The sequence below is a fragment of the Oncorhynchus mykiss genome, chromosome 2, assembly GCF_057628025.1.
Source record: "Oncorhynchus mykiss isolate SJ-2025 chromosome 2, ASM5762802v1, whole genome shotgun sequence".
Lineage (NCBI taxonomy): Eukaryota > Metazoa > Chordata > Actinopteri > Salmoniformes > Salmonidae > Oncorhynchus > Oncorhynchus mykiss.
Genome location: NC_143023.1, coordinates 12285001 through 12307362, shown reverse-complemented (window position 1 = coordinate 12307362; position 22362 = coordinate 12285001). Strand labels below are relative to the sequence as shown.

General features: G+C 43.1%; 1 protein-coding gene across 2 annotated transcripts in view; it reads left to right on the top strand.

The window, feature by feature from the left end:
- Window positions 1-22362, top strand: part of LOC110513400 (SNF-related serine/threonine-protein kinase) — a 64001-nt gene that overhangs the window by 17217 nt on the left and 24422 nt on the right. For both annotated transcript variants that reach the window (XM_090188982.1, XM_090188981.1), the window contains exon 3: window positions 9914-10055. In XM_090188982.1, the coding sequence (XP_090045108.1) occupies window positions 9914-10055 (142 nt within the window). The remainder of the gene's footprint in view (window positions 1-9913; window positions 10056-22362) is intronic.

Below are 22362 nucleotides of genomic sequence, written 5' to 3'. Positions count from 1 at the left end.
CCACTATAATGCATCAAAATGTGGAAAAACCCAGGTGGTGGGAGCTCTTATGTAATCCATTGTATATAGTCTCTCTGAAGACTGAGTAGTGGGGTTATATTCCAGGGCATGTCTTTTTACTCCACAACTGTGTGTAAGTGTGCACACATCCATACAGTAACTGAACAACAAAATATTTCAGTATTATCTTAGATCCAGTGTGCTCTGTTACTTCATGTATCTTGTAAAGGTTGACCGATTATGATTTTTCAATACCGATACCGATTATTGGAGGACCAAAAAAGCCGATACCGATTTAATCGGACGATTTTTAAAAAATTAAGAAAAAAGAAGAAAATAATAATAAAAAAAATTATATATATATATATATATATATATATATATATACATACACACACACACATATACATATACACACACACACATATACATACACACACACACACATATACATATACACACACACACACAGTGGGGCAAAAAAGTATTTAGTCAGCCACCAATTGTGCAAGTTCTCCCACTTAAAAAGATGAGAGGCAGGTAATTTTCATCATAGGTACACTTCAACTATGACAGACAAAATTAGAAAAAAAATTCCAGAAAATCACATTGTAGGATTTTTAATGAATTTACTTGCAAATGGTGGTGGAAAATAAGTATTTGGTCAATAACAAAAGTTTATCTCAATACTTTGTTATATACCCTTTGTTGGCAATGACAGAGGTCAAACGTTTTCTGTAAGTCTTTCTGTAAGTCTTCACAATGTTTTCACACACTGTTGCTGGTATTTTGGCCCATTCCTCCATGCAGATCTCCTCTAGAGCAGTGATGTTTTGGGGCTGTTGCTGGGCAACACGGACTTTCAACTCCCTCCAAAGATTTTCTATGGGGTTGAGATCTGGAGACTGGCTAGGCCACTCCAGGACCTTGAAATGCTTCTTACGAAGCCACTCCTTCGTTGCCCAGGCAGTGTGTTTGGGATCATTTGTCATGCTGAAAGACCCAGCCATGTTTCATCTTCAATGCCCTTGCTGATGGAAGGAGGTTTTCACTCAAAATCTCACGATACATGGCCCCATTCATTCGTTCCTTTACACAGATCAGTCACCCTGGTCCCTTTGCAGAAAAACAGCCCCAAAGCATGATGTTTCCACCCCCATGCTTCACAGTAAGTATAGTGTTCTTTGGATGCAACTCAGCATTCTTTGTCCTCCAAACACGACGAGTTGAGTTTTTACCAAAAAGACCGGCCTGGACATGTACTGGCTTAAGCATGGGGACACGTCTGGTACTGCAGGATTTGAGTCCCTGGCGGTGTAGTGTGCTACTGATGGTAGGCTTTGTTACTTTGGTCCCAGCTCTCTGCAGGTCATTCACTAGGTATGGTTCTGGGATTTTTGCTCACTGTTCTTGTCATCATTTTGACCCCACGGGGTGAGATCTTGCGTGGAGCCCCAGATCGAGGGAGATTATCAGTGGTCTTGTATGTCTTCCATTTCCTAATAATTGCTCCCACAGTTGATTTCTTCAAACCAAGGTGCTTATCTATTGCAGATTCAGTCTTCCCAGCCTGGTGCAGGTCTACAATTTTGTTTCAGGTGTCCTTTGACAGCTCTTTGGTCTTGGCCGTAGTGGAGTTTGGAGTGTGACTGTTTGAGGTTGTGGACAGGTGTCTTTTATACTGATAACAAGTTCAAACAGGTGCCATTAATACAGGTAACGAGTGGAGGACAGAGGAGCCTCTTAAAGAAGAAGTTACAGGTCTGTGAGAGCCAGAAATCTTGCTTGTTTGTAGGTGCCAAATACTTATTTTCCACCATAATTTGCAAATAAATTCATTAAAAATCCTACAATGTGACTTTCTGGATTTTTTTTCTTCTCATTTTGTCTGTCATAGTTGAAGTGTACCTATGATGAAAATTAGCCCCTCATCTTTTTAAGTGGGAGAACTTGCACAATTGGTGGCTGACTAAATACTTTTTTGCCCCACTGTGTGTGTGTATGTATGTGTATGTATGTATGTATGTATGTATGTATGTATGTATGTATGTATGTATGTATGTATGTATGTATGTATGTATGTATGTATGTATGTATGTATGTATGTATGTATGTGTATATATACATTTTGTAATAATGACAATTACAACAATACTGAATTAACACTTGTTTTAACTTAATATAATACATACATAAAATCAATTTAGCCTCAAGTAGATAATGAAACATGTTCAATTTGGTTTAAATAATGTAAAAACAAAGTGATGGAGAAGAAAGTAAAAGTGCAATATGTGCTATGTAAGAAAGCTAACGTTTCAGTTCCTTGCTCAGAACATGAGAACATATGAAAGCTGGTGGTTCCTTTTAACATGAGTCTTCAATATTCCCAGTTAAGAAGTTTTAGATTGTAGTTATTATAGGACTATTTCCCTCTATACCATTTGTATTTCATTAACCTTTGACCATTGGATGTTCTTATGGGCACTTTAGTATTGCCAGTGTAACAGTATAGCTTCCGTCCCTCTCCTCGCTCCTCCCTGGGCTCGAACCAGCAACACAACGACAACTGCCACCACATCGAAGCAGCGTTACCCATGCAGAGCAAGGGAAACAACCACCCCAAGGCTCAGAGCGAGTGAAGTTTGAAACGCTTGGACTAGTTGGACTAGTTAACTGTAAGGTTGCAAGATTGTCAGCTCGGGGGATTCAATGTGAAAATCTGTCTTTCTGCCCCTGAACAGGCAGTTAACCCACCGTTCCTATGCCGTCATTGAAAATAAGAATGTGTTCTTAACTGACTTGCCTGGTTAAATAAAGATTAAATAAAGGTGTAAAAAAAAAAAGGGGGCAAATCGACGCCTAAAGGAAACACCCCATGGAACTCAGCCTATTTCATTTCTACATTTTTAAAGATGTCACATCACGTTTTGCAATCCTGTCTCTCTGCATGCACATATGACCCTGGGATAAACAAGTTGAGTTGTGAGCACCGAGGAGAATGTGTTGGTGTTCTACTTTAGTGGTTCCCAACCAATGTTCCCTGTGAGTGTGCACGCAGCAGTCAGAGCGCGCTGAAGATATATCAGCCCACAGTGACAAGCACGAGATTGAACTTCACTCAACTTTCTAGAGTTTTCCCTGTTAACGCTATCAATGTTTCTCTTTTACTGTTAACACTGTCAACTTTTCCCTTGACTGTGGCAATCAACGTTTCCCTTGACTGTGGCAATCAACGTTTCCCTTGACTGTGGCAATCAACGTTTCCCTTGACTGTGGCAATCAACGTTTCCCTTGACTGTGGCAATCAACGTTTCCCTTGACTGTGACAATTGTGATTTGAATCAGCCAATATTAGCCACTTTCAATGCAACAAAACAAAGTATCCTACTCCTACCTACCTTTGTTGTAGGTAGGAGTAGGATTCTATTGGGTACAACTCCGCTTGTACTCTACACAGACCGGTGTGGCATAACCAATCACATCTGCAGTAGGCCTTTATGCAAATAGACCATTTCCATATATGGATCTGTTTTTACGACTGTTGTCGTGAGTAGATGTGTTTGTATTGACGTCAAAGCGAGAGCTGCATATAGCCACGTGTGCACATTTTGTTCATATCTTTTGCTAGTTAGTGAGTTATTAGCCCAGTTAGAGAATTTGTAGTCTGCAATAGGGGAGTGATTTGCTTCCTACAAGAGCACAGAACGTGTACATTTCTAGACATCTTTAATAACAAGTCGGATTTAAAGAGTTATTCTTTTATTTTGTCTATTTTATTTAACTAGGCAAGTCAGTTAAGAACAAATTTCTTATTTACAATGACGGCCTAACCCGGCCAAACCCTAACCCGGACGACGCTGTGCCAATTGTGCGCCACCCTATGGGACTCTCAATCACGGCCAGTTGTGATACAGCTGGAATCGAACCAGGGTCTGTAGTGACATCTAGCACTGAGATGCAGTGCCTTAGACTGCTGTGCCACACTGTACAACTCATAGTTGTATTTTGAGACATGCTTGAATAAGCTAAGTAGCCAATAGGCAGAGGGGAGCATCATTTGTCTGATTCTCTGTAATAATGGTAATGGAATAATAATACATTTTATTTTGTTAACTGGTTTCTTGCAACAAACTACATTTTCAGTCACCTCCTTTTGTCTGAAGGATAAACAGGTTAATATCAAGCCCGTCATGTTTTTTCAAAAGCCTCATGGAATGTAGGTCTACATTGAACACCACACTGGCTGCTACTGTAGGCTGAATGATAGAACAGCTATTTCCATGTAAAAATTTAATGGGATACACTTTCTCCGTCGTTTCTGATGGTAGTCCACTCTGAGGCCTACATTATGATCACATAACCACAGTGGCCTACTTGGCCACTGTTAGAACTGTAACTTAAAGCGGAGACAGCCTCAGTGTCACAGTTAACGCGTGCTGGAAGTTGCACAGAATTTTCACAATGTTCAAGTTTGCGCTCAGAAGACCTGAAATTTGCTCAGGACCAGAAAATATTTGAGGGTTATTCCCAACCCCGGGTCCTCCAGTACCCCCAACAGTACACATTTGTTATTGTAGCCCCGGACAAACACACCTGATTCAACTTGTCAACTAATCATCAAGCCCCCAATGAGTTGAACCAGGTGAGTTTGTCCAGGGCTACAATGTGTTCTGTGGGGGTACTGGAGGACCGGAGTTGGAACCACTGCTCTACTTGAATAAAGCATTGATAAGGAGCTTCACAATACACCAGCACTGTATCCTATTTCAGTCTTAAAGGACAGGTCCACATACCTTGCTGGCACTATAAACACGAGCCACTTGTCAACACTGAATGATTGTCTGTCTGACTGGGGATATTTGCACAATTCTCAAGGTTATTGATTGACAATACTTAGGCTAAGACCAGATGCAAATACTGAAAATCCCACTGCCTCTTCAGACCGCCTACATTTAACTAGGCCTGTTCTTTAGAGTTTAATGTCAACAGTCCCCTTAGACAGGGCTGTGTTAGAATGGTTATGAGACCGAAGCCTGATATGGAAACACGCTGGAGATGACAAGGAGAGGTATTGTGGCAGGGACAGGCTAGCAGGCTGTGGTTGACTTCAAGTGTCTCAGTAAGAGACCTGGGCCAGCAACAGCTCTGGATTTGTCACCAACAGGTCCATTTCTAGCAGGGTCACTGGTCTTGAAGGGGTAATACTGAAACCAAAGTGTTCTTCCAGTTGACACCTTGTGTGCATGTGTAGCAGACAGACAGTAAATGCTGACTTGGGGAAGTTAATACACAACCTTCTACCTGACTCCATTCAGTTGAACCCGCATTGCAGTATTTCTGCAATAGTGTGTAGCCTAAACATAGAACTAGCTTTTTCCCCCCATGGTCAAAATACATTCACAGAAGGGTTTTGGTTACTGTGGAAATACCAGGTACTCTTCCTACAGGTACTGATACCCACAGTTTTTGGTAAAATAATGTGTGCGCCTTCCTGCGGGACCCAGCTAGTTTGTAGACAGGCAGTATAAACAGTGGCACGGCAGGTTGGATTGAATCTGGCGCTCCTCCACGGTCAGAGATGGGAGAGTTGCAGGGAGTTATTTCTGGGCTCAGTCTGGGCTCAGGATGTCTGATCTGGGTCACAGCATGGAAATATTCTCTTTGTGATGATGGGGAAAATACAGTTGACTGCATGTGTGATTGACATGATGTGAAGCCAAGCACGGCTTAGAACGTTGTGTTCTATTTGCTGTAATGAAGCAATGAGCCTCCTGATTGCAATGCATGGCTTTCCTGCAAATCCCATTGGAGCTCATCACTGTTGCCACTGTTCTCGCATCTCACGACTAATATATATATATATATATATATATATATACATACATACATACATACACACACACACACACACACACACACACACACACACACAGAAATAAACATTGCAGAGGCATCAAGGCCCCCCAGAAGGTTCAGGGTTGTTTTTTCTCTCTCACTATACAGTAAATGTAACCACAGGCTAGTGGGTTGCATGCAGAATGACAGATATGCTGAAGCTAGGTTAGCATATAGGCTATTGTTTGATTTTTAATCTGAAAAACAATATCCTTGGTGAAAAAAGTTTGAGCAAAAACATTTTACTGCACTCAAACTAGCAGCCTGGTTTGCTGGGACGGGGTCTTTAAACTGGCCCGCTAGTGAGTCTTGGTGACATACAGAGAGCCTGCGCTGATTCACAGAGAAAAGAAGGACAGAGTGTAGTACACCAGCCTATTAGAGGAGGGGGAGCCAACACCACCACCGTCTAGGCTCCGCCCAGTCCACAACGACTAGATGTTCTGCAGTTCAGGGGAAGTAGAAAAGACAGCCAGCGACTTCCGTCCATCTTAACTCCTCCACATTTTACTAGATTGGTTGAACAGTGCAGAAGATAACCTCTCAGCAGTTTAAAAATATATATATTGTATTTGTCAGTACCAGTATGTAGGGGATCAGGTGTTTATTTTACGCCTGCTACATTAGGTTACCTCTGTCTAATAAAGCACACTAGCTGCCATGTAGAAAATCCTCCTTGTTGTGAGAACCCCAAAGCAGCATTTGATTTAGGATTTGTTGACACGGGATGCCATTGAAACACTGAGTACTCATTGACATCGTGGGAACCTTCCCCTTAAAACGCCATGGTAATATTTCATCAGCCAGTCTCGTGGCAGAGCTGCAAGTGGTGGGGATGGAGGTGTGATGTGCATCATGGCTACTGCAGACTGTATCCCTCGTCTCCGACCGTCCGTACATACGTCGGTCTCCTCCGTCCGTCCTTCCCTCCATCCTGCTGCAGACTGTATCCCTCGTCTCCGACCGTCCGTACATACGTCGGTCTCCTCCGTCCGTCCTTCCCTCCCTCCATCCCACTGCAGACTGTATCCCTCGTCTCCGACCGTCCGTACATACGTCGGTCTCCTCCGTCCGTCCTTCCCTCCCTCCATCCTGCTGCAGACTGTATCCCTCCCTCGTCTCCGACCGTCCGTACATACGTCGGTCTCCTCCGTCCGTCCTTCCCTCCCTCCATCCTGGAGCTGCTGGCATCAGACATCAACAGGAGATGTGAATGATACAGCACATCACAGAAGACCCAGCAGATACACAACTACAAGCGGCCTCTGACACCTTTTATTGTTGGGCAGTCAACCCTCCTCAGTGACACATGGACCTCTGCAACATTCCTACATCCTGTGACCTAGTTAACAGTTCCATTACATGACACTTTCAAATCCTCCGATGAACAGGTTGTTGGACCCCAGGAGGATTTGAAAGTGTTTTGTGGGCTAGCTACAGTTATTTTTCTTCTTGTATCTTTAACTGGCACTGTTTGTGCAGTGAGTGTTAAGCTATAAGCTGCAACTTAGTTCAGTTTTTGAGGGCATCTAGGCTTAATGAGAATTATTTAAAATCCTCACTGTAATTGTAATCTGTGTTTTAAGTGCTTTTTGCAAGTTTCTGACTGACTAATTCTGAGACAAGCAGGGCATTAAAGATAGTATGTGTTTATGTAATAATGAATTCCTTATTCTGAGTCGGGCTGAATCACAGCAGCACTTAAATAACTGACTTCAGTATGACAGGCGGATTTCAGAAGTCCCTATGGGCCCAAGTCAAAAGTAGTACACTATATAGGGACTAGGGCTCTGGTCAAAAGTAGTGCACTATATAGGGACTAGTGTCATTTGGAAAGCCATCTCTACGTTTACTGCTGCCTAGCAGAGCTGACGATACATCTCTATGTTTACTGCTGCCTAACAGAGCTGACGATACATCTCTATGTTTACTGCTGCCTAGCAGAGCTGACGATACATCTCTACGTTTACTGCTGCCTAGCAGAGCTGACGATACATCTCTACGTTTACTGCTGCCTAGCAGAGCTGACGATACATCTCTACGTTTACTGCTGCCTAGCAGAGCTGACGATACATCTCTACGTTTACTGCTGCCTAGCAGAGCTGACGATACATCTCTACGTTTACTGCTGCCTAGCAGAGCTGACGATACATCTCTACGTTTACTGCTGCCTAGCAGAGCTGACGATACATCTCTACGTTTACTGCTGCCTAGCAGAGCTGACGATACATCTCTACGTTTACTGCTGCCTAGCAGAGCTGACGATACAGCTCTACGTTTACTGCTGCCTAACAGAGCTGACGACACATCTCTACGTTTACTGCTGCCTAACAGAGCTGACGATACATCTCTACGTTTACTGCTGCCTAGCAGAGCTGACGATACATCTCTACGTTTACTGCTGCCTAACAGAGCTGACGATACATCTCTACGTTTACTGCTGCCTAGCAGAGCTGACGATACATCTCTACGTTTACTGCTGCCTAGCAGAGCTGACGATACATCTCTACGTTTACTGCTGCCTAGCAGAGCTGACGATACATCTGGAACTCTAGTTCAGGTTTATTTAGCTAGTGATCAAATCTAATTTTATTAGTCATATGCGCCGAATACCATAGGTGTAGACCTTACAGTGAAATACTTACTAACGAGCCCCTAACCAACAATGCAGATAAAAAAAAATAAAAAAAGAATAAGAGATACAAGTAATTAAAGAGCAGTGAAATAACAATAGTGAGACTATATACAGGGGTACTAGTACAGTCAATGTGTGTGTGGGCACCGGTTATTTGAGGTAGTATGTACATGTAGGTAGAGTTATTAAAGTGACTCTGCATAGATGACAACAGAGTAGGGGTGGGGGGGGGGGGGGTGCACTGCAAATAGTCTGGGTAGCCATTTGACTAGATGTTCAGGAGTCTTATGGCTTGGGTGTGGAAGCTGTTTAGAAGCCTCTTGGACCTAGACTTGGCGCTCCGGTACCGCTTGCCGTGCGGTAGCAGAGCGAACAGTTTTGAGGATCTGGGACCCATGCCAAATCTTTTCAGTCTCCTGAGGGGGAATAGGTTTTGTCGTGCCCGCTTCACGACTGTCTTGGTATGTTTGGACCATGTTAGTTTGTTGGTGATGTGGACACCAAGGAACTTGAAGCTCTCAACCCGCTCCACTGCAGCCCCGCCGATGAGAATGGGGACATGCTCTTTCCTCTTTTTCCTGTAGTCCACAATCATCTCCTTTTGTATTAATCAAGTTGAGGGAGAGGTTGTTGTCCTGGCACAACACGTCCAGGTCTCTGACCTCCTTCCTATAGGCTGTGTCATCGTTGTCGGTGATCAGGCGATACATTTACTGTTGTCATCGGAAAATGGAATGATGGTGTTGGAGTCGTGCGCCGCCACGCAGTCATGAGTGAACAGGGAGTACAGGAGGGGGCTGAGCACGCACCCCTGAGGGGCCCCCGTGTTGAGGATCAGCATGGCGGATGTGTTGTTACCTACCCTTACCACCTGGGGGCGGCCAGTCAGGAAGTCCAGGATCCAGTTGCAGAGGGAGGTGTTTAGTCCCAGGGTCCTTAGCTTATTGATTAACTTTGAGGGCACTATGGTGTTGAACGCTGAGCTGTTGTCAATGAATTAGCATTCTCACATAGATGTTCCTTTTGTCCAGGTGGGGAACGGCAGTGTGGAGTGCAATAGATTTGCATCATCTGTGGATCTGTTGGGGCGGTATGAAAATTGGATTGGGTAACCACAGTGGTGTGATGTGAAGGTTGAGCTGGGGTGTTTGGGGTCTGCGTGGTTAATTCCTCCCCACACACACACTACAATTTGATTTTGTATCACCAAGGTAGTTGCAGCAGGGGGAATCCAGACTGTGTTTAAAACAGGCTAGCAGAATCCCAGGGCTGACAGAACAGTGCTCTGAACCTACAGATGGTTCTACAGTACCCAGCCAGGTTATAGTGTAGCAGAATGATCCATTCACCTTCTCTCTCTCTCTCTCCTCTTCCTCCTGTTAGATATCTGGAGTCTTGGTGTGATCCTGTTCATGCTGGTGTGTGGACAACCCCCCTTCCAGGAGGCCAACGACAGCGAGACCCTCACCATGATCATGGACTGTAAATACACTGTACCCACCCACGTCTCCAACGCCTGCAAAGAGTGAGTCCCGCATACACACACGCAGACATTTACACGCATCCTAATTAACAAGTGTTCTCCAGAACAGATGCTGACCTCTGTCTTTCAGCCTTGGTTATGTAACAGATGAGCTGTAAACATGTGAATAGGAGCCAGACCTCTGACTACCACATCTCTCCTTTGTGTTAAGCCTGAACGTCTGTCTGGACGCCAGTCAACACTCCGTGGTCTGGAAGGTTGCCAGTCAGATCTGTGCACATCCAATCATTGGCAGTTCACTTTTCTTCAGGCACTTCTCTGAGCTTCCTGAATCAGGATGGTCCTGACAGATAAATATGTCTGCTGCTATTCCCATAGCTTTGGATTGACCCCGGGGTTGATGCTTATCGCTCTAGATTGAGTTCTAGTTGAGTTCAGGGAGGGGGGTAATAAACAGAGCCAGTGTTTGACTCCAGTAAAAGGTCATGTCTCTACTAGCTACTCTCATTGTTTATCTTTCCATCTCAGTATTTTTAGACTCAGGAAATGTGCTGCTGCTGCTATCTTTTTTATTTGAACAAATGATCTACTGTGATTTATACTGTGGGCTAAATGAGGATTGCACAGCCACATAGAATATAGGCCTGACAGCCCTCCATTTACTCTCTGAATTTGCTGTCTCTTTCTAGCAGGGCATGACAGCAGTTTATTTGTCATATGCACATAACAGTGTAGGGGACAGTCCATCTGCTCCGTTTGAACTAGACCGCAGTCTGTAAAGACCAGGCCTGGTTCTATGTTCCCCAGCAGAACAGACAGTCTGTAAAGACCAGGCCTGGTTACTGTGTTTCCCAGCAGAACAGACAGTCTGTAAAAACCAGGCTTGGTTCTATGTTCCCCAGCAGAACAGGCGGTCTGTAAAGACCAGGCCTGGTTTCTGTGTTTCCCAGCAGAACCGACAGTCTGTGAAGACCAGGCCTGGTTACTGTGTTTCCCAGCAGAACAGACAGTCTGTAAAGACCAGGCCTGGTTCTATGTTTCCCAGCAGAACAGACAGTCTGTAAAGACCAGGCCTGGTTACTGTGTTTCCCAGCAGAACAGACAGTCTGTAAAAACCAGGCCTGGTTCTATGTTCCCCAGCAGAACAGGCGGTCTGTAAAGACCAGGCCTGGTTTCTGTGTTTCCCAGCAGAACCGACAGTCTGTGAAGACCAGACCTGGTTACTGTGTTTCCCAGCAGAACAGACAGTCTGTAAAGACCAGGCCTGGTTCTATGTTTCCCAGCAGAACAGACAGTCTGTAAAGACCAGGCCTGGTTACTGTGTTTCCCAGCAGAACAGACAGTCTGTAAAGACCAGGCCTGGTTCTATGTTTCCCAGCAGAACAGACTGTCTGTAAAGACCAGGCCTGGTTCTATGTTTCCCAGCAGAACAGACAGTCTGTAAAGACCAGGCCTGGTTACTGTGTTTCCCAGCAGAACAGACAGTCTGTAAAGACCAGGCCTGGTTACTGTGTTTCCCAGCAGAACAGACAGTCTGTAGAACCAGACCTGGTCTTTATGTTCCCCAGCAGAACAGACAGTCTGTAAAGACCAGGCCTGGTTTCTGTGTTTCCCAGCAGAACAGACAGTCTGTAAAGACCAGGCCTGGTTACTGTGTTCTCCAGCAGAACAGACAGTCTGTAAAGACCAGACCTGGTCACTGTGTTTCCCAGCAGAACAGACAGTCTGTAAAGACCAGGCCTGGTTTCTGTGTTTCCCAGCAGAACAGACAGTCTGTAAAGACCAGGCCTGGTTCTATGTTCCCCAGCAGAACAGACAGTCTGTAAAGACCAGGCCTGGTTTCTGTGTTCCCCAGCAGAACAGACAGTCTGTAAAGACCAGACCTGGTCACTGTGTTTCCCAGCAGAACAGACAGTCTGTAAAGACCAGGCCTGGTTTCTGTGTTTCCCAGCAGAACAGACAGTCTGTAAAGACCAGGCCTGGTTACTGTGTTTCCCAGCAGAACAGACTGTGTGTTTTGTCAAGCCGTGACTGATGATGATATTTTGGCTCCTTGAACATCCAGTTCCTTTCCTCCCGGCTCTGCTGTACTAAATGTGTATATGAGTGTCCTCCTTCCTTGATTGTTCAGATGTCTGCCTTGATTCAATCTTCACAGTCAAATGAAATGAACAGAGAGGGGGGAAATAACGCTCACAAGCCCCAAATCGAGTTGAATATGGAACATGTTGTGTTACCCATCATTAGACTTTAATATGGAACATGTTGTGTTACCTATCATTAGAGTTGAATATGGAACATGTTGTGTTACCTATCATTAGAGTTGAATATGGAACATGTTGTGTTACCTATCATTAGAGTTGAATATGGAACATGTTGTGTTACCTATCATTAGAGTTGAATATGGAACATGTTGTCTATAGAGTTGTGTTACCTATCATTAGAGTTGAATATGGAACATGTTGTGTTACCTATCATTAGAATTGAATATGGAACATGTTGTCTATAAAGTTGTGTTACCTATCATTAGAATTGAATATGGAACATGTTGTCTATAGAGTTGTGTTACCTATCATTAGAGTTGAATATGGAACATGTTGTGTTACCTATCATTAGAGTTGAATATGGAACATGTTGTGTTACCTATCATTAGAGTTGAATATGGAACATGTTGTGTTACCTATCATTAGAGTTGAATATGGAACATGTTGTGTTACCTATCATTAGAATTGAATATGGAACATGTTGTGTTACCTATCATTAGAGTTGAATATGGAACATGTTGTGTTACCTATCATTAGAGTTGAATATGGAACATGTTGTGTTACCTATCATTAGAGTTGAATATGGAACATGTTGTCTATAGAGTTGTGTTACCTATCATTAGAGTTGAATATGGAACATGTTGTGTTACCTATCATTAGAGTTGAATATGGAACATGTTGTGTTACCTATCATTAGAGTTGAATATGGAACATGTTGTGTTACCTATCATTAGAGTTGAATATGGAACATGTTGTGTTACCTATCATTAGAGTTGAATATGGAACATGTTGTGTTACCCATCATTAGAGTTGAATATGGAACATGTTGTGTTACCTATCATTAGAGTTGAATATGGAACATGTTGTCTATAGAGTTGTGTTACCCATCATTAGAATTGAATATGGAACATGTTGTGTTACCTATCATTAGAATTGAATATGGAACATGTTGTCTATAGAGTTGTGTTACCTATCATTAGAATTGAATATGGAACATGTTGTCTATAGAGTTGTGTTACCCATCATTAGAGTTGAATATGGAACATGTTGTGTTACCTATCATTAGACTTGAATATGGAACATGTTGTCTATAGAGTTGTGTTACCTATCATTAGAGTTGAATATGGAACATGTTGTGTTACCCATCATTAGAATTGAATATGGAACATGTTGTCTATAGAGTTGTGTTACCTATCATTAGAGTTGAATATGGAACATGTTGTCTATAGAGTTGTGTTACCTATCATTAGAGTTGAATATGGAACATGTTGTGTTACCTATCATTAGAGTTGAATATGGAACATGTTGTCTATAGAGTTGTGTTACCCATCATTAGAATTGAATATGGAACATGTTGTGTTACCTATCATTAGAGTTGAATATGGAACATGTTGTCTATAGAGTTGTTACCCATCATTAGAATTGAATATGGAACATGTTGTGTTACCTATCATTAGAGTTGAATATGGAACATGTTGTCTATAGAGTTGTGTTACCTATCATTAGAGTTGAATATGGAACATGTTGTGTTACCTATCATTAGAATTGAATATGGAACATGTTGTCTATAGAGTTGTGTTACCTATCATTAGAGTTGAATATGGAACATGTTGTCTATAGAGTTGTGTTACCCATCATTAGAATTGAATATGGAACATGTTGTGTTACCTATCATTAGAATTGAATATGGAACATGTTGTCTATAGAGTTGTGTTACCTATCATTAGAGTTGAATATGGAACATGTTGTCTATAGAGTTGTGTTACCCATCATTAGAATTGAATATGGAACATGTTGTGTTACCTATCATTAGAGTTGAATATGGAACATGTTGTCTATAGAGTTGTGTTACCCATCATTAGAATTGAATATGGAACATGTTGTGTTACCTATCATTAGAGTTGAATATGGAACATGTTGTCTATAGAGTTGTGTTACCCATCATTAGAATTGAATATGGAACATGTTGTGTTACCTATCATTAGAATTGAATATGGAACATGTTGTGTTACCTATCATTAGAATTGAATATGGAACATGTTGTGTTACCTATCATTAGAGTTGAATATGGAACATGTTGTGTTACCTATCATTAGAGTTGAATATGGAACATGTTGTCTATAGAGTTGTGTTACCTATCATTAGAGTTGAATATGGAACATGTTGTGTTACCTATCATTAGAGTTGAATATGGAACATGTTGTGTTACCCATCATTAGAGTTGAATATGGAACATGTTGTGTTACCCATCATTAGACTTGAATATGGAACATGTTGTCTGTAGAGTTGTGTTACCTATCATTAGAATTGAATATGGAACATGTTGTGTTACCTATCATTAGAGTTGAATATGGAACATGTTGTGTTACCTATCATTAGACTTGAATATGGAACATGTTGTCTATAGAGTTGTGTTACCCATCATTAGACTTGAATATGGAACATGTTGTCTATAGAGTTGTGTTACCTATCATTAGAGTTGAATATGGAACATGTTGTCTATAGAGTTGTGTTACCTATCATTAGAATTGAATATGGAACATGTTGTGTTACCTATCATTAGAGTTGAATATGGAACATGTTGTCTATAGAGTTGTGTTACCTATCATTAGAGTTGAATATGGAACATGTTGTGTTACCTATCATTAGAGTTGAATATGGAACATGTTGTCTATAGAGTTGTGTTACCCATCATTAGAGTTGAATATGGAACATGTTGTCTATAGAGTTGTGTTACCTATCATTAGAGTTGAATATGGAACATGTTGTGTTACCTATCATTAGAGTTGAATATGGAACATGTTGTGTTACCTATCATTAGAGTTGAATATGGAACATGTTGTGTTACCTATCATTAGAGTTGAATATGGAACATGTTGTGTTACCTATCATTAGAGTTGAATATGGAACATGTTGTGTTACCCATCATTAGAATTGAATATGGAACATGTTGTCTATAGAGTTGTGTTACCTATCATTAGAGTTGAATATGGAACATGTTGTCTATAGAGTTGTGTTACCTATCATTAGAATTGAATATGGAACATGTTGTCTATAGAGTTGTGTTACCTATCATTAGAATTGAATATGGAACATGTTGTGTTACCTATCATTAGAATTGAATATGGAACATGTTGTGTTACCTATCATTAGAATTGAATATGGAACATGTTGTGTTACCTATCATTAGAGTTGAATATGGAACATGTTGTGTTACCTATCATTAGAGTTGAATATGGAACATGTTGTCTATAGAGTTGTGTTACCTATCATTAGAGTTGAATATGGAACATGTTGTCTATAGAGTTGTGTTACCTATCATTAGAGTTGAATATGGAACATGTTGTGTTACCTATCATTAGAGTTGAATATGGAACATGTTGTCTATAGAGTTGTGTTACCCATCATTAGAATTGAATATGGAACATGTTGTGTTACCTATCATTAGAATTGAATATGGAACATGTTGTGTTACCTATCATTAGAATTGAATATGGAACATGTTGTGTTACCTATCATTAGAGTTGAATATGGAACATGTTGTGTTACCCATCATTAGAATTGAATATGGAACATGTTGTCTATAGAGTTGTGTTACCTATCATTAGAGTTGAATATGGAACATGTTGTGTTACCTATCATTAGAGTTGAATATGGAACATGTTGTCTATAGAGTTGTGTTACCTATCATTAGAGTTGAATATGGAACATGTTGTGTTACCTATCATTAGAGTTGAATATGGAACATGTTGTCTATAGAGTTGTGTTACCTATCATTAGAATTGAATATGGAACATGTTGTCTATAGAGTTGTGCTGCCTATTGTCATGTCTTTACTATCATTAAATTGAAGACTTAGTTTTTATCAAAGATTCTCTGTAATTATTATTACACGATCAACTGATTAATCATGTAACTGTAATTAACTAGGAAGTCGAGGCACCAAGGAAAAATATTCAGATTATAAGGTTATAATTTCCTAATATAACCTTTCAGATATTTTCATATCTGATCCATAGTCTTCTGATTAATGAATTATTTACTTTACCTCACGTTAGTCTCATTCCAAACGTCATAAATGGTTGGTTATCTGCACGAACCCCGTCTTCACTGAGTCATCCAAACATCAATCGTCTTAAATCATTTATTTATTACTAACTAAGTAATTCACAGAAATACATAAACAAACCAAAAAGGTAAATGTGGTTACGAGAAATGATAGGAGAATGTGCCCTAGTGGGCTAAACCGGCATCGTGGCTTGTTAGACAAAAGGGAAGTGGGGTTCAACTGAGAAGACAACGTACAGTTGATAATTCTAACAATTGAAATGCTAATCCTTTGCACATGAACGCTCACTCATTCGGGAACAATTACAATCAATACATATATTTACACTCAGTGTGTCGTCTTGATCGCTGGTCAAAAGTTGTTTATTTTGTAGAATTGTCCGTCTCTCTCCCTCGCTCTCTCTGTCGCGGTTATAGTGGATAGTTCAGAGTGACATTCATTCGTTTTGTTATAGTATGGATGTTTTGGCAGTTGTCATTCTTTGCGTTCAATGATACCGAATTCCTAGCTGCAGACTAGTAATTAATATCAAAGACTTGTTCTTATTCTGTCAGTATCGATAGTCTAAGAGTTTAACCACGTGGTATGGTTAAAAGATTCAGCAATGGTCTACAATCTTTGTCCTCCTAATGGAGTAAAACATGGTCTGGTGATAATTTCCTAAAGTTGGGTTTTATTCGGAATTGCAGAAAAGGGGCTATTTTGGAAGATATAATATCGATACTTAGACTTCTTTTTTTTGCTAGGTGGCGTTAGCTAGTGCTAGTCGGCTGTACTTGCGTCAAAACTCAGGTATTTTTCAACCTATAGCTTGTTCTCCTTTTTAAACAGTGAGCCAACAAGTTTTCAATACTTTTATTTCCATGTCTGATCAAAACTTATTTTATCAGCCTCTCTCATCTCTCTGCAACAGACATAGTGAGCAATATGTTTAGAATCGCAATATCGGATCGTAATACAATAGAATTATGAGAATCGCAATACATATGGTATCGGCCCGTAAGCATCATAATTATATTGTATCAAGAGGTCCCTGGCGGTTACCAGCCCTAATGTATCATCTATTGCATTCACATGTTTATCTAAACAAACCGTTGTTTGTTACAACTTGTCACAATTTGACTAATGTGTTTTGATATTCAGTGTCTTTGACTGTTTTACCAAGGAATGTATCTCATGTCAGAGCAGACATCTAACCAGGGCCATTCATACAGCTCTCACTATGCACAGTCACACATACCAAATCTGCATGTTGACATTAGCCGTTCTGTGTGTCAAATCTCATTTTGTCACATGCTTCGTAAACAACAGGTATAGACTAACAGTGAAATGCTGAACTTACGGGCCCTTTCCAAATACACAGAGAGAACATTTTAAAACATTATAGAAAGATAATACCACAAGGAATGAATAAATGCACAATGAGTTGTATACACGTGTTACCAGTACAGTGTGTTGTCCTCATTCTACATACCAGAGAGTTTATTATGATGATGAATAGGCCTGTATTGCATTTATCTTTGGTCTCTACAGAAAACAACTACAAGCCACAACTCATTTTAATGGACTAAAGCCGATTTAGGTAGCCTAGTGGTTAGAGTGTTGGACTAGTAACCGATAGGTTGCAAGATCGAATCCCCTAGCTGACAAGGTAAAAATCTGTTATTGTAAATAAGAATTTGTTCTTAACTGACTTGCCTGGTAAAATAAAATAATAATCTAGGTCTAATTTTCTGGGGTCAAGGATTGAGATAATGAGGTCAACAAAATAAGTTAGTCAGTGTTGGCTGATTTTAATGAATAGACCTGTACTGTGAGGTGAGTCAGGCTGTTAGCATTATGCGAATTAGCCGTTGGCAAGTGAACTTTCTGTGAGTTGCCGCCCCTATGGAGGATGAGAGGAGAGTGAAGAGATTGTGGACTGGGGAGGCTGGTTGCTTCAGGGCTCAGCACAGCAGACTACACCACGTTGACCCTGCCTGACTCAGTCACAGAGGGGGAGCAGGTGTTGTCCGGGAAGAGAGACTGAAACCACCAAAACAGCCTTTAGCCCATTTAGGCTCAGCCAGTCAGTCCCCTATCTCTCTCCTCTATCTCACTCCTCTCTCCTCTCTCTCACTCCTCTCTCCTCTCTCTCACTCCTCTCTCTTACTCCTCTCTCCTCTCTCTCACTCCTCTCTCTCCTCTCTCTTGCTCTCTCTCTCTCCTCTCTCTTGCTCTCTCCTCTCTCTCCTCTCTGTGTTGCTCTACCCTCTCTCTCACTCCCGTCTCCTCTCCCCTCTCTCTCACTCCCATCTCCCCTCCTCTCTCTCACTCCCTTCTCTCTCACTCCCGTCTCCCCTCTCTCTCACTCCCGTCTCCTCTCCCCTCTCTCTCACTCCCGTCTCCTTTCTCACTCCCGTCTCCTCTCCCCTCTCTCTCACTCCCGTCTCCCCTCTCTCTCACTCCCGTCTCCTTTCTCACTCCCGTCTCCTTTCTCACTCCCGTCTCCTCTCCCCTCTCTCTCACTCCCGTCTCCCCTCTCTCTCACTCCCGTCTCCTCTCCCTTCTCTCTCTCTCCCGTCTCCTGATGGAAAGAGATCACTAAAAGGCTTTCAGTTTAAGATGGGGCCTGGGCAGTGTTGTGTTTTTCGTCCTAGATAAGCAGGTCCACCTGGGATAGGGCTGTACTGCCAAGCTGCTAGATTCCTGTTTTTTTCTTCTTCCTCATTAGCATATTTCTTGTCTCTGTTCCATTCTTTCGCCCATGCTTTGCCAAAATGTGTTTACTTGCCACAATTAATAATTCAGGAAGTCTTTTGCATTTTATCCCCTTGAGTTGTTTGATTTTGTCATTCCTGGTTTTAATAAATATGCATTTTTTTTTTAGGGGATTAGATTTTAAAACGCTGAGTTTCTCAGCATGACGTGGAAATGCTCTTCATATTGAGCCAATCACAGAGGATGAAACACTGTACTTTTCAGTTGTGTTGTTCATTGATCATGTGCATTGTCTGTTTGTCTGGAATCCATTTCACTCAGTCTTTGATTGCTGTCCTCGTCAACTCCTATCACGTTGATATCTGTTGTACCTTCCTACTCCGAAGTATTTGACGTTGTGTCTCTGGAACGGTCTTCTGGGGAGCTGAAATCATGACCATTTTCTAGAAATATGGAGTAACGTGCTTCATCTCTTTTCTATGGCAACGTTATCATTTTATTCAATAGACTAGGCCTAGCCTTTGTTGCGCGTGATGTCACATTATATATGCTATAACATGTCTTCATATGCAGAGGAATGTGCAATGAATTAAATGACATACCAGCACATTACTTATTTCTCTCTTCTCTCTCTCTGTTGCTCTCACAGGTCCTCCTCTTCCCCCCTTTCTCTCTTCTCTCTCTCTGTTGCTCTCACAGGTCCTCCTCTTCCCCCCCTTCTCTCTTCTCTCTCTCTGTTGCTCTATCACAGGTCCTCCTCTTCCCCCCTTTCTCTCTTCTCTCTCTCTGTTGCTCTCACAGGTCCTCCTCTTCTCCCCTTTCTCTCTTCTCTCTCTCTGTTGCTCTCACAGGTCCTCCTCTTCCCCCCTTTCTCTCTTCTCTCTCTCTGTTGCTCTCACAGGTCCTCCTCTTCCCCCCCTTCTCTCTTCTCTCTCTCTGTTGCTCTATCACAGGTCCTCCTCTTCCCCCCTTTCTCTCTTCTCTCTCTCTGTTGCTCTCACAGGTCCTCCTCTTCTCCCCTTTCTCTCTTCTCTCTCTCTGTTGCTCTCACAGGTCCTCCTCTTCCCCCCTTTCTCTCTTCTCTCTCTCTGTTGCTCTCACAGGTCCTCCTCTTCCCCCCCTTCTCTCTTCTCTCTCTCTGTTGCTCTCACAGGTCCTCCTCTTCCCCCCTTTCTCTCTTCTCTCTCTCTGTTGCTCTCACAGGTCCTCCTCTTCCCCCCCTTCTCTCTTCTCTCTCTCTGTTGCTCTATCACAGGTCCTCCTCTTCCCCCCTTTCTCTCTTCTCTCTCTCTGTTGCTCTCACAGGTCCTCCTCTTCCCCCCCTTCTCTCTTCTCTCTCTCTGTTGCTCTATCACAGGTCCTCCTTCCCCCCTTTCTCTCTTCTCTCTCTCTGTTGCTCTCACAGGTCCTCCTCTTCCCCCCTTTCTCTCTTCTCTCTCTCTGTTGCTCTCACAGGTCCTCCTCTTCCCCCCTTTCTCTCTTCTCTCTCTCTGTTGCTCTCACAGGTCCTCCTCTTCCCCCCTTTCTCCTCTCTCTCCATGCCTGCCTGCTGTTAGAGTACGGTAGCCAAGCCTCCATTCTCCAGGAGAGCGGAGATAATGGAAGCATGACTAGGAGGTTACTATAAATATCCCCATAGCAGTTTCCTGTCTTCTTCCCCTGAGAGAAGAGTGAGGCTGGAATGGGTAGAGACAGGAGGACTGAGTGAGGTTGGAATGGGTAGAGACAGGAGGACTGAGTGAGGCTGGAATGGGTAGAGAACGGAGGACTGAGTGAGGTTGGAATGTGTAGAGAACAGAGGGCTGAGTGAGGTTGGAATGGGTAGAGACAGGAGGACTGAGTGAGGTTGGAATGGGTAGAGACAGGAGGACTGAGTGAGGCTGGAATGGGTAGAGACCGGAGGACTGAGTAAGGAATGAGTAGAGATCGAGAGAGACAGGAGGGGTGAGACTGGAATGGTTAGAGGCTGGAATGGTTAGAGTCTGGAATGGTTAGAGGCTGGAGGGGTGAGACTGGAATGGTTAGAGGCTGGAATGGTTAGAGGCTGGAATGGTTGGAGGCTGGAATGGTTGGAGGCTGGAATGGTTGGAGGCTGGAATGGTTAGAGGCTGGAATGGTTAGAGGCTGGAATGGTTAGAGGCTGGAATGGTTAGAGGCTGGAGGGGTGAGGCTGGAGGGGTGAGTCTGGAATGGGTAGAGGCAGGAGGGGTGAGGCTGGAATGGGTAGAGGCAGGAGGGGTGAGTCTGGAATGGGTAGAGACAGGAGGGGTGAGCCTGGAATGGTTAGAGTCTGGAATGGTTTGAGGCTGGAGGGGTGAGTCTGGAATGGGTAGAGGCTGTAGGGGTGAGTCTGGAATGGGTAGAGACTGGAGGGGTGAGTCTGGAATGGGTAGAGGCTGGAGGGGTGAGTCTGGAATGGGTAGAGGCTGGAGGGGTGAGTCTGGAATGGGTAGAGGCTGGAGGGGTGAGCTGGAATGGGTAGAGGCTGGAGGGGTGAGGCTGAAGGTGTGAAGCTGGAGGGGTGAGTCTGGAATGGGTAGAGGCAGGAGGGGTGAGTCTGGAATGGGTAGAGGCAGGTGGGGTGAGTCTGGAATGGGTAGAGGCAGGAGGGGTCGGGCTGGAATGGGTAGAGGCAGGAGGGGTGAGTCTGGAATGGGTAGAGGCAGGAGGGGTGAGTCTGGAATGGGTAGAGGCAGGAGGGGTGAGTCTGGAATGGGTAGAGGCAGGAGGGGTGAGTCTGGAATGGGTAGAGGCAGGTGGGGTGAGGCTGGAATGGGTAGAGGCAGGAGGGGTGAGGCTGGAATGGGTAGAGGCAGGAGGGGTGAGGCTGGAATGGGTAGAGGCAGGAGGGGTGAGTCTGGAATGGGTAGAGGCAGGGGTGAGGCTGGAATGGGTAGAGGCAGGGGTGAGTCTGGAATGGGTAGAGGCAGGAGGGGTGAGTCTGGAATGGGTAGAGGCAGGAGGGGTGAGTCTGGAATGGGTAGAAGCAGGGGTGAGGCTGGAATGTAGGTATGCATCAGACTCTTAACGTGCTCAGACAGAAGTAAAGCTTATGTTTAGGTAAATATTGTACAGAAAGTTGAACCTTTGACGGATAGAATTATGATGGATAGGCCTAGTCTTGGGCCTAGTCAGAAGCTCTCCTATCATGTGTGTGTGCGTGCGTTTGCCATGCTCATGCATTTCTGTGGTTTGGTCACGCAGTCTGCGTCACAGCTGGCAGAGGGAAATGGAAGCGGACAGAGGTTATTAAACAACGGGTTGGATTCTTCTTATCAGGGGTCTGCCTGGCCTGCCACTCTTTAGATAGGCATAC